Source organism: Mobula birostris, chromosome 22 (genome assembly GCF_030028105.1).
Source record: "Mobula birostris isolate sMobBir1 chromosome 22, sMobBir1.hap1, whole genome shotgun sequence".
Taxonomy (NCBI): domain Eukaryota; kingdom Metazoa; phylum Chordata; class Chondrichthyes; order Myliobatiformes; family Myliobatidae; genus Mobula; species Mobula birostris.
The window spans coordinates 18,706,084-18,719,138 of NC_092391.1; the positions used below are offsets into that span (position 1 = coordinate 18,706,084).

The following is a 13,055-nucleotide window of genomic DNA, read 5'->3' on the forward strand; positions in this document are numbered from 1 at the left end:
TGTCTTCCACCAACTAATCATTTCAAGTGTAACAACTCTGTTGATTCTGAACAAGTTAGAATGTCACTGAAGAACTCTACGAGGGAATACTGATACACGTCTATAAAAGAAGTGGATTTGATTGAGCCAAGCTTTTCATTTGACCCTTTCTCATGTATCAGTAATCACTATCTTCAATTTAACCATATCTAGCTCTCTACAACAACACACACAAATTGCTTTCTGCAGCTGACTCCCTTGTAGCTGGCATCCTCTGAATGTTACTAATCAGCTACTAATGAGAGCCCCCACGAAACTTGCTGTCTCAATCTGTTGACATATGGTCCACAATCAGGAATGTCACACTAAAAGAAGAACAGAGTCATTCAACAGATGCAACAGAAACAGCACAAGTAAAGCAAAACCCGGATTTTTTTTTTAAGCAAGCAATAAATTAAACAAGAAGTGCAAACTTTCAGCCTGGAACAAATTAGACCGTAAAACCATAAGGCATAGAAGCAGAAGCAGGCCACTCGGCCCATTAAGTCTGTTTCACCATTCCATCATGGCTGATTTATTATCCCTGTCAACCCCAGTCTCCTCCCTTCTCCCTGTAACCTTTGACACCCTGACCCATCAAGAACCTATCAACTTCTGCTTTGTGACGAAAAACCAAGTTATCAGAAGATTGATGCTAATGAGAGAGAGACAAGGGAGACAATGGAGAAACATTCAAAATGCTAATAAGAGAGAAGAGAGAGATTAACGAGAAAGAAACACTTTTCAGATATTGACAGACCGATTGCTTTGAACCTGAACTGTTTGAAGTTTGATGGACAGGTGATACCCCAGCAGGGGGATAAAAGGAACTGGTTCGCTAAGGCACGACACACACCACGAGATCACGAGATAACGAGACCCTGGAAGAGCGGTGTGCCCCCAGAAGTTGGTGGGCATTGGAGGTCTGGTTCGAGGGAACCGACCATAGACGCACAAGGTGAAAAGGGTACGATCGGTGGGAACCTAGTGTGTGCGTCCGCCCTTGCCTGGGTGCTGGGTTCACCTTGGAAGAACGGTTGTACCCGGAACAGAGGGGTCACAGTCGGTGACCACAGAAGACATAAAAAGGGTTCGCCTGAAAGCTAACTGCGAAGAACATCAAAGGTCTGTTTGAATCAAAATTTGCATTCTCCTTCTCTCTCCAACGGCACAACAGCGATTACTGCGAACTGTACTAAGCTGAACTGAACTCTGCGTCACTTGAGACTGATCATTTTACCCCTAGACTGCGATAGAGCTTGATTGACTCCTATTACCCTAGTTCTGTGTACATGTGTGTTTCATCATTGCTAACCTGTTGCATTTATATCCTTACGATTAGAGTACTGTGTTACTTATTTCTTTAATAAAACTTTATTAAATTCTAGTAATCCAGACTCCAACTAGTGGTCCATTTCTGCTGGCTTGGCAACCCAGTTACGGGGTACGTAACAATTCCCATTGGTTCTCTGGTCTGTCCACTTCAGCTCTGTGAATTTGATGCTCTATACTCACACTATGATTGGATGCATTAGCAATCTAATATCCACCATTTCAGCTTAGTTAATCCTCTTTCTTTTAAGTAAACTTGAACCCACAATTGCATTCACCATACAACAAAGATTAATGTCATATCCTTCAGCTGACCCAGCATGACTTACCCCTGTAATTTGCAACCACATTAACTAGTTCTCCACGCAGTTACTCGGGCCATTAGCTAAGCTGCTTATTTGGGACAACTCTGAAAGAACAAAAGCTAGTCAAGAAAATAGATGGGATTTCCTTTGTTTATTTGGGACATTATGCCTCTTAACTGGGACTGGAGGCTGTTGCCGCACAGTTGCTAACTAGTATCAGTCGCATGCACTTTGGTAACCATTAAACTACACTGTGCTTAGAGTGAAGTTTTTAAATAGTGTTAGTGGCATGTGTTTGTGTCCAAAAAGCAGTGATTTTTGTCACTGATCATTGGCAAGAAATAAGCAGTAAGACAATTCAGAACTGTTTTGCTCACGGTGGTTTCAACCATTCAGTCTTGGAGATGTGAGAAACATCTAGGAGTGAAAATGAAACCATTTCCCTACTTCAGCAAGTTAGGAACTACAAAGAATTTTAAGGTATCGACAATCATTTTGAATGTTACAATAAAAATGAAGATTTGGAGGATGCAACAGTTTCTCACTAGTGTTAATCGTGTGCACTTATTTAGCCATTAGACACTACACTGCGCTCAGAGCGAACAGTTTTTAAATGGCGTCAGTTGCGTATGCTTGTGTTATGTTATTCATTTGGAGTGACTGACGCTGAATTAAAAAGCAGTGATTTTTGACAATACTCTATGCAGGAAGGCAATGAAGGTAGTTCATTATCTACACAAGGTGTCTGCGCTGATTTTGTTCATTTACAATCATCAAGAGAACATGGCAGCGTACACTGAATGAATTCCTCCGTCAATAACCATTAGGTTTTATAGTACAGTAGCAGTACTTGTAGTGTTCTAATTTATTCTGTATTTCAATTAAATACATAATTTGTTGCTCAGTTAAACATTGTTTCTTTTTTAAACCATTTCCATGAAACTTCGACAAATTGGGGCAGCCGCTTAATTGGGTCAAAATGTACTGGTCCTGAGGTGTCCCAGTCAACTGGAATCCACTGTGTTTGTGTGAATTAATTCACAAAGGTACAATATGAAACACTTAGAGAAAAATCATTTCAATTATCCAACATAAACCAAATATTTCACTTCCAAACTGTAAAACACTACGACTAAAAGCCTGAAGAGTTTGAAAATTTTGCCAAGTTAAAATAAACAGGCTGTTAAGAAATGGAGTAATGAATATACAAAAGTAATTACAATTAATATACAAAATAAATCTACATAAATAGTCATAGAATAATGTAGAGTTTGGAATGAATTACAATCTATAATCCAATCATAGATCTCTCATGGTTGATGGCAGGTTATGAGGGATCGATACACAAGGAATTATTACAATGAAATGCACAAACTGAAGGCTACAGTTGCTAAATAAGAGAACCAAAGAATGAACACTTTATAATAATAAACTGAAATCCCAGCCTTGAAGTTACTTTTGATTGCCTAAACTTCAGTGCCAAAACATTCGTGCACCCACTCAGTATTTCCAATGTCAGTGCACAGACTGGGAAATTAAATATTCTATATTTGTTACATTCCAAAACAAATCACAGATTAGCATGCATATTAAAACATTCAAGACACTTCACAGGAGTTAAAAAGAACACCCAAGGCCCAACACCCGGGTCAGTTGACCCAAACTGTAGACCAAGTAGCACGTTTTCAGGAGCTTCTTTTGTTGTGGGGATATTGAGAGTTTCAGTGAGGGCTTTAAAAGTCCAGAATCTAGGCAGATGAAGTAGAGCAAATAAAATCAGGACTGCCCAAGGCCAGACTGAGAAAAGTGCAGAGACCAGATCACTGAAGGCTACAAAGGTTACAGACACAAGGCCATGGAGAATTGGAAAACGTGGATTAGAATCCTGCTGGACTGGGAGCCTATATTGACCAGTAAGTATACAGATATTAGATGAATGGGAATCAGTGCAAATTAAGATTGAGGTAACAGAATTTGAGGCTTTCTAGTTTATGCAGAGCAGAAAATGTCATCCAGCCCAGAAGAGCAGTTGAGTGATCAACTACAGAGGCAGCAAAGCTTCGACAGTGAACGAGCTGAGACAGAGTTGGGTGACTTTTATGAAATGGAAGCAGGTGGCCTTGTGATGGAGCAGCTATGTGGTCAGAAGGTCATCGCAGGATCAAATATGACCAAGGTTGTGAGAAGTCCCGTTCAGCCTGAGGCAAGTGACCAAGAAAGAGAGGTTGCCGGCAGTCTGAACGAAGTTTGCAGGGAGAACTGAAAGACAAATGCTTCAGTCTTCCCGATATTCATTTAGAGGAAATTAAACAACTTATATAGAACACTTTAAATAGGTGGAGGGCGAGGCTACAGTTAAAAACATATATGCAACATTATTGTAAATGAAAACATTCTTTGTGCAATTTCAGTTACTGCAAATACTAGGCAAGTCATAAAGAGCTGACTGGAAGACTTGCCATAGAATGTTAAAATTTGATACAAGAGCCCAAATTACATTTGGCTTAGTTCTTTTCCATAATGAAGAGGTAGTAATTATACACAATGTACAAGTTGACCTAAAGTATAACTGCTCCATGTGTGGGCAATAAACAGAAAGTCTGTACATTTCTGTAACTCAGTGACCACTGATTTATAGATTTGTGGTAACAAATCACTAATAACACAATTAAAGTTAAAAGCAATAGAGAACATTTGGTTAAACGGAGATTTTAATAGACTAAAGTTACATTAAATCATTCTCCCTGAAGTGTTTTCTTTTGAATCATGGATACAAGCAAACAGATAAACCAAGAGGATGGTCATGAGGTCTTTCTGAAATGACAAAAATAAGATGGTTGGCTCCGTCCCTTTCAATCGAGAGCATAGAGGCCAGTTGAACTGTGAAGTTTATGTTATGTGTTCGCTAAATGCAAATCGAAGGGCAAGAACCAAGAACATCTAATTTTCCAGGCCCACGGATGGCACTGAACGGTTTCCCTGGCGCCAAGAAAGAAATACAGGAAGACAGGAAAATATTGATGAATTCAGATATTATTATCTATAAGAGCTTTTAACTGTCACTGCAGCCAAGATCTCCACTGTTGACAGCTCTACTCATGATTTTATGTAACAGATATCATGAATAAGATGGGTGTGCTATTTAAAATGATTACTGAAGATTTAAGTGGTGATTGCAGGAATGTAATCTGCGGTGGAGGGAAATCACAGCACTGACATTTCTATTTCTTGTACAAGCTTCATGTTCTCTTTAAAGCCTTGTCTGCCCTCTTGTGGTACTCAGCCGTTACTGCAAGCACGTTGACCTTGCAGTACTTTTAGCATCAGTAAATAATTACCTCTTGTGTAAACTGCGACTGTACGGTGACGATTTCATTGGTTATTTGTTAATAACCTACTAGACTAAACAAGCAAGCTAATTGTTTACACACCAGCTCAACTAGCACCATGAGAAGTTATTAAAATGTTAAAACAGCTTAGCACTGCAAGAAATAACTATTAATTTAGGTTTACGCAAACATTAAACAGACGTCATTGTAGCATCTCTTTGCATGTGGAGGGCTTTCTAATGCTTGCATCGAGAATACTGTGGCAGTTCTATTAATGGCACAAAAATCTACCAGCCTCGGACAATGTGGGTCAGAGTCACAACCAACAGGCTCACTGCATTTCAGTTTGTACCACAAGCAGCCAATTTAAGTCAAAGTATATTTAGTTCCAAAGTATGTACACTATATACAACCTGGAGATTCATTACAACACACACAAAATGCTGGAGGAACTCAGCAGGCCAGGCTGCATCAATGAAAAAAGAGTACAGTTGACATTTCGGGCCGAGACGTTTGAGTCCTGAAGAAGGGTCTCGGCCCGAAATGTCAACTGTTTACCTTTTTCTGTAGATGCTGCCCGACCCTCTAAGTTTTTCCAGCACGTTCTGCGGTGTTGCTTTGAATCTCCGACATCCGCAGATGTCCTCGTGCTTGGGGTTCCTCTCCTGACAGGCAGTCGCAGAGCAGAGAGACCCAATCAAAGCCATTAAAAAACAAAAGATCGCCAAATACCCAATGTGCAGTAAGCAAAAGCCAGCAAACAACAGAAGTTCATGAAAGTGAGTCCACAGCCATGAAGCCAGTTTCACTGCAGCCAACTCAGTGAATAGAAGCAGCAATCCAAGTATGGGAAGCCTTGGCTTCCAACACCTGAACTGGACTAATGTGTAGTTATTCTACATTATAGTTCCAATGCAATTTTCTCAGCTTTAAATATTGGGCTTTGATTAGACAGATACAATGGATACAGTAACGAATTTGCTCATAATACCAGAGATGACACAGCTGGGAAAACTTGCAATATGGATCACAAAATCAAATCATTTATGTCACAAGAACAGATCCTGGAAGAGCAAAATTATCATGGTTGCATTTTTCTTCACGCATCCTGACGGACCCATGCGTTCCTGACATGAGACACAGTACTTTGTAAAGTTACTGAATCCAGCACACGAAGTTACAGTTATGTATGGTCTGTATGGAGATGATGGGCTGAAGGGCCTGCTTTCATCCTCTATGACTACGATATTGCCCCCTCCACACAGTCAACAACTCCAATAACAAGGGTGGAACGACAGTGTAGAGACTAGCCCAGCGCTTTACAGTGCCAGAGATCTCCAATCAGAGCTCGGTACCAGCTGCTGTCCGTGAGGAGTTTTTTAGTAGGTTTTGCCTACGACCGTGTGGGTTTCCAAAGGGAAACAGTTAGGGTTAGTGAGCCGCGGACACAGTACGTTGGCGCCCAAAACATTGCGACACTTGCCCCCAGCACAATCCTCGGGCTGTGTAGGTCGTTGACACAAATGACGCATTTCACTGTATGTTTCGACATACATGTGACAAATAAAGCCAATCTCTTTCATCTCTATATACCTGCCCTCATTCTACTTCCCTGTGACGCAAGAGGAAGCCATTTGGCCACCCATGTATACCCAGCTCACAGGCCAATCCTATCCACCACGAATCGATCCTCGTTGACCTTGCCAAACTGCCGTCATTCCACACCATGAGGATCTGGAAGATCCTCTGCGTGTCCTGGCCAAGAAAGATCTCCAACCACGCCCTACTCCTTCAGCGTCACCAAGAGAACATGGCCACAATCATCATGAGGAAACGCTGGAGATGGATTGGGCACCTGACGAAAAGAGAGGCAAACTCCATCATTAAGACAGCATTACAATGGACCGAGGAAACACGGGAAACCAAAGACAACTTGGTGCCGTACCAAAGAGGCAGATATGAGGAGCCGGACCCACACCTGGGGGACAATAGAGAAGATGGCCAAGGACAGACAGAGATGGAGGACCTTCATTGCTGCCCTAAATGCCCATGGCATTACAGGCAGTTAATAAGTAAGTACTATCCTCCTTGCATTCACATTAACCCAGCTCCATCAGCTGCAATTTTTAGTGGTGGGAGGAAACCAAAGTAGCTGGATTAAACCCGGAGCACGTGCAAACTCCACATAGACAGCACTCAAGGTCAGGATCAAATCCAGATGACTGGAGCTGCAAGACCCCAGCTTCAATAGCTGCACCACTCTTCTACCCACTGTTAATACTAACAGCTCTTTACAAGTAATTTCAAAATAACTAATCCCATCCGTGGATGATTTGTGGACCAGTGAACAAAGTTTCAAAACGTGTGGGCAAAATGAAAATGTGAAATCAAATTATTTGTACACAATGATCCAGAGAACGTTCTAACTGGCTGGTATGGAGGGGATCAAAGTAAGCTGCAGAGAGTTTTAAAATTAGTCAGCTCCATCATGGGCGCTAACCCCCGTAGTATCCAGGACATCTTCACGGAGCGATGACTCAAAAAGGTGGCGTCCATCACCCACGGCATGCTCTCTTCTCACTGTTACCATCAAGTAGGAGGTACAGAAGCCTGAAGGCACACACTCAACGATTCAGGAACAGCTTCTTCCCCTCTGCCGTCCGATTCCTGAATGGACGTTGAATCCTTGAACACTCCCTCAGTACTTTTTTTTAAATTTCCTATTTTTTGCACTACTTGTTTACTTTAACTCTTTCATATCTAGTGTATTTAATTTAATATTCAGTGTAACTATTTAATACTTAGTGTAATTCACAGTTATCTTTCTCGCTCTATTATTACATATCGCATTGTCCTGCTGCTGCAAAGTTAACAAATATCATGCCATATGCTGGTGATATTAAACCTGATTCTGAGAACTCAGTGACTGTTGGATAGTGGAAAATGTTTTTTTTGGGGAAAACACTGGATTTTTGATGGACGAAGAACATTGCAGGACTATGGAAAAAAATAGCCAGGAAAAGGGAGTGAATAGACTGCTCTGCCAGGACTGGTGTGAAATCTGTGGACGGAATAATCTCCTTCTGTGCAGTGACAATTCTATCATTGTACCGATAGCTTTTGATGCACAGATGGCGGTAACTCCATAAGTTAAAGCAAAGACCTGGACAACCTCAGTTACCTACCAACTTCAATGAAGATCTTGTTACCTACCAACTTCAGTGAATTTGGAAATTCAGCCCGGCCAGATTGAAAAGGTCAGGGTGTCAGGGCCAGAGGCAAGGGCCGGGCAGTGTTCAGCTCACTGAGATTTACTTGTCTCTGTGTTGAACTGTGGTCTGCAAATAAAGGGGTCCTGGATCGGCTGCAGTGATGACTGGCTTTGTGGCTGTGAACTCACTTTTAGGAACTTTAGTTCTCAATGTTAATTCCTTACTTTTTATTGTTTGCATGATTTGTTCTTTTTTTTGCACATTGGGTGTTTGATGGCCTTTTTTAATGGGTTCTATTGGGTTTCTTTGTTTTATGACTGTCTTTGAAGAGACGAATGTCAAGGTTGCATATAGTATACATACTGTGATAATAAATGTACTTTGAACATTAAAGGCCAAATTAATAATCAATCTACAATATAATCTAAAACCACAATACTTCTCATTATATTTCCAATTCCCTCAAGTTGTACACTAAAATTATAGCATCTAAGTTGTTTATTGACCAATATTCAACAGCTAACTTTAATTGATACTATGCATTTACATCTCTGCAATTATTTGATTTTAAAAACAGAGGAATTTCTGATATCATTCATTTCTCCCAATCTAAAACAAATAACCCATGACAGACTGTAAATGGTGAATAAAATGTTTTATCAAATTTGGCAAAGTCATATTTTCACCTTCCCCATCCATACCACACCAACTCCATCCAAAGTTTTTTTTAAATGTAAGTTCCTGTTCTTAAAATGAAGTAAAAATTATTGAAAGCATAGTTCTATATTTGTATAATATAAATTGCCCGGCTGCTATATCTAAGGAATGATATTGCAAGGATGTCAGCTCAAAGGACTGAGCTTTATGCAAAAATTTGTGCAACTTAACTAAAAGCACGACAATCACTTAAAACGAGGTTAGAAAAAGCCAGCTGAATACGTCAGACATGTTCTGATAAAAACTCGTATCTAAGGCATGAACGTGTTTTTGTCTACACGATGGTGATAGGCTGTGCATTTCCTATATCAACATTTCTAGTCGGGTGACCAGTACTTGCGGAGTCCTTTAACCACTTTTATCCATAAAGATATAGAATTGTATTTCAAACCATTGTTCCTTTACAAGAGCACCACATAGACAATGCCAGAGGAACTCAGATAGCATCAGTGGAGGGGTAAAGAACAGGCATATGAGCACCTCCCATGTTCCTACTTCATCCACGTTCCTCCTCACCTGGTCTCACTTGTCACTGGCCTCTCTGCGGATGCTGCCTGACCTGCTGAGTTCCTCCAGCATTCCTAGAAGAATGTGCCACTGTTCTCTAGCCCGATTATTAATGGTATCTGCATCCATCACTGACTTCGGTGCATTGGCATCAAGTTGTGTTCACTGACACCCACGCCAGCAAGACACTTTCTGCTCCTTGGATCTACCAAATCTTTCCTTCCCAAGAAGTGCTGTAAAGGCAAGGATGTCTAATCCCCATGACTAAGTATGGTCCAACCTATTCTATATACGATTTAGTTAGTGTCTCTGGACTTCTGAGGCAGCTAGGTGCTCAAAACAACCGGGACACATAACGGTTCCAGCTGTTAACTTTACTTAAAGGAGGTGAACTTTAAACAAAGTCAAGCAGCTGTTTCAGACTTTAAGCCAGTAGAGTGAGCCTGTGCAGTCTACAACCCAATGGGGTAACTATTGAATTTCCCAGTTTCAGGTAACCTGCTTCCCATTGTCCCATTTCTCTCTCCTCCCAATCAACCCAGCTGCTCATAATCCAACTGAATCTCACCCCAGCACCTCTGACCCAGTCTCTTTCCCCCTCCTCTACCCACTCGATGTGCCCACCACACATACACTCCAGTGGTTCCCCTCAGCCCCTACCCCTCGACTGTTCCCACCCACCAACCCTCTCTGTCCCCACCTACTGCCGACCCTACCTCCTTTATTCAGTTCCACAGTCTACATTCCTTTCCTGTCAGGTTCGACCACCTGCAACCTTCCGTCGCCTCCACCTATCACCTCGGAGCCTCTGTCGCTATTTTCACTCTACCCTCCGCATAAACCAATCCTTACACACCAGCAGCTCCTGCTCCACCCTTCCCCTCGCCTCTTCGTACTGGCTATCTACCCCCTTTCTTTTGGTCCAGATGAAGGATCTCGACCTGAATCGCTGGCTCTCCATCTACTTCACGGACGCTGCTTGACCCACTGAGGTCCTCCAGCAGCAGTTAGTGGGTTTTTTTGCTACAAGCATTTCTCACAATTCGATTTGCATAAAATAACGAGAGGGCCAGCAGAGGGTGTTTATCCAAGAACGCTGACCTCTGGATTCCATACTGATAAATAACTTCAAGGAAGCTTTCAGCGTCAGCCCGATATTACAGATTTATAAATCACCTGCTGCTCTATACACGAGAAAAATACACAAGTCTCAATGAACAGGAGAAGTTCAAGATGTACTTCCTCTAAATTGGAGGATGTGTTGCTGCGATGAGGTCACTCTCAGGTTGGAGGAGCAAAACCTCATATTCCGTCTGTGTAGCCTCCAACCTGATGGCGTGAACATTGACTTCTCTAACTTCTGCTTCTTCTTCTCTCTAAATTGTCCCTCTCTCCCTTCCCTCTTCTCTTCTCCTCACCTGCCTATCACCCCCCTCAGGTGCCCGCCTTCCTTCCCTTCCTCCCATGGTCCACGCTCCTCCTATCAGTCTCCTTCTTCTTCAGCCCTTTACCACCTATCGTCCCGCAGCTTCTTGCTTCATCACCCTCTGCCCCAACCACCTGTCTTCACCCATCACTTGCACCCCTTCCCCTTCTTATTTTGACTCCTTCCCCCTTCCTTTCCAGTCCTGAAGAAGGGTCTCGGCCCAAAACATTCACTGTTTATTGCTTTCCATAGATGTTGCCTGACCTGCTGAGTTCCTCCAGTGTTGTGTGTGTGTTAATATTAGAATTCGAATGGTATGTACTTACTAAAACGAGGGTCTGCAGAATGTTCTTAGATTTTGCTTTAAATGTTGGTCCACACCACCATGTAAAGCACAACTCTTGGTAAGTATGTCAAAAACACACAACTACATCTATGGCTGTACCTTTTGATCCTTCCACACAAGGCAAGTTTCTAGTCCCTCCAAGTACCAGTTAGAGGGAGACAGATGTTTAGAACACACCACCTACAATGCAACAATATCTACTGGACATTTTAAATCTAAAAGATTATATCCCTAAACTCCTCTTAATACGATGTGTCAAAAATGCCACTGTTATTTTAATTCCTCTTCTATTAGGCACCAAATTACACAAAGGAAGGAACTAGAATTATGCAAAGATTAGGACAGCCAAACAGAAGTTGGCTTTTTTTTTTAAGTTTATCAAAAAAGCAATTTCAGAAAAATCATTTAACTTTAAACGTTCCAACAAACCTTTGCATATGCTATCAGATCGTGGCGCCCCATGAAACGATTATAAAACTCCGGTAACCTCCAGGGTGAGATGATCTGTGATTAAAAGAACAAAATACAAAAGGAATCAATCCAACATGATCAATGCAAAGAAGGGTTTTTGAATTCACTAAATAACTGTGAAAACTTTCTCTGGAAAGAAGAGAATTTTAATATTTCTGACTCAGGGAGTTGACCAGGGACGTTAAATTCTACAGATTTTTTTTTTGAGATGCAGAAGCTTCAAAGCTCTCAAGAAATGTACACAGGCAAAGTTGTGAAAGCAGTTGGACTATAAGAGCATCCTTCTAGATCAGGGAGTTTCCAACCTTTCTTTTATGCCATGGACCAATACCATTAAACAAGGGATCTGTGGACCCCTGCTCTAGATTCACACACATGCTTATCGCAGATGGAACCACACGATCACCACTTTCATTTGATGCCTAGAGTGATGCAAAATTCATTTCTATACCCCTTTTTCCAAAATCCATACAAACCCCTTTGAGGAGCACCATGCATTGGACCACTGTAGACAATCACATTTGGACTGTCTATTCTGGTAGAACCAAGTTGCATTGCAAACAAGCACGCCATTCTCCAAAGCACTACATTTCTACTTTTTTTTCCACAAGCAAACATTTATTTTAAGCATCACCTGATATCTTATTGCTATTGGCCCACAACCGAAATGGCCATTGTTGGCTTCTCCTAAACCATTAGGGTTCATCAAAATTCCTAGGTCACTAATTGTGTTTTTTTTCCAAAAGATTCTAAATATCCATTTTTCATTATTTATCCTTTTTATAATGAAAATATACAAGAATGTATTTAAGTGTGCCTGCTTTAGGTACAGCAATGATTCTATATAACAAAGTTGTTTTCAATAAACAATACAATTCAGTCTCTCCTTCCTTTTTTCAATCTCAGTCTGGCATTGGCTCATTATTACTTTTGTTTTATTCATCTACTTTGATACTGCTTTGCGCCATTTACTTTGACATATTGCCTGGGTTTATTACAGCAAAGCTGTTTTTTTAAAGTATCTTGTACCTGGCATCAGGTCAATTAAAATGAGAGCGAGATTCCGCCTTGAACCATTTGCCCATTATAAGATCTTTGTGCTACTATTAAGTTATTAGTTTTGAGGTTCAGAATGGAATTATCCATCCCATTTAAATTAACGTCAATGGAGCAACAGAAGAGTTGGCAAAACTAGAAGAACAGTTCAGCACATGCTGGTTGGACAGTCTATCTCACCAGTTCGTTCTGTTCCAGGCCCTATTGCTTATAAGGTGTAGCAAAAAAAAAGTTCTCAACCATGAACTAGACAAAAGAAGGAGAACTAAGACAAGGCATGCTCTTCACTCTTCAAAGTCCAACCAAGTCCTCTGGCTAAACAAAAGCTCTATTTAC

At 41.2% G+C, this 13,055-nt stretch overlaps 1 protein-coding gene across 1 annotated transcript in view; it reads right to left on the reverse strand.

The window, feature by feature from the left end:
* ass1 (argininosuccinate synthase 1) overlaps positions 1–13,055 on the reverse strand; it is a 189,098-nt gene that overhangs the window by 125,985 nt on the left and 50,058 nt on the right. Inside the window, exon 6 of the mRNA XM_072240198.1 lies at positions 11,622–11,696. Within this exon, the coding sequence (XP_072096299.1) occupies positions 11,622–11,696 (75 nt within the window). The remainder of the gene's footprint in view (positions 1–11,621; positions 11,697–13,055) is intronic.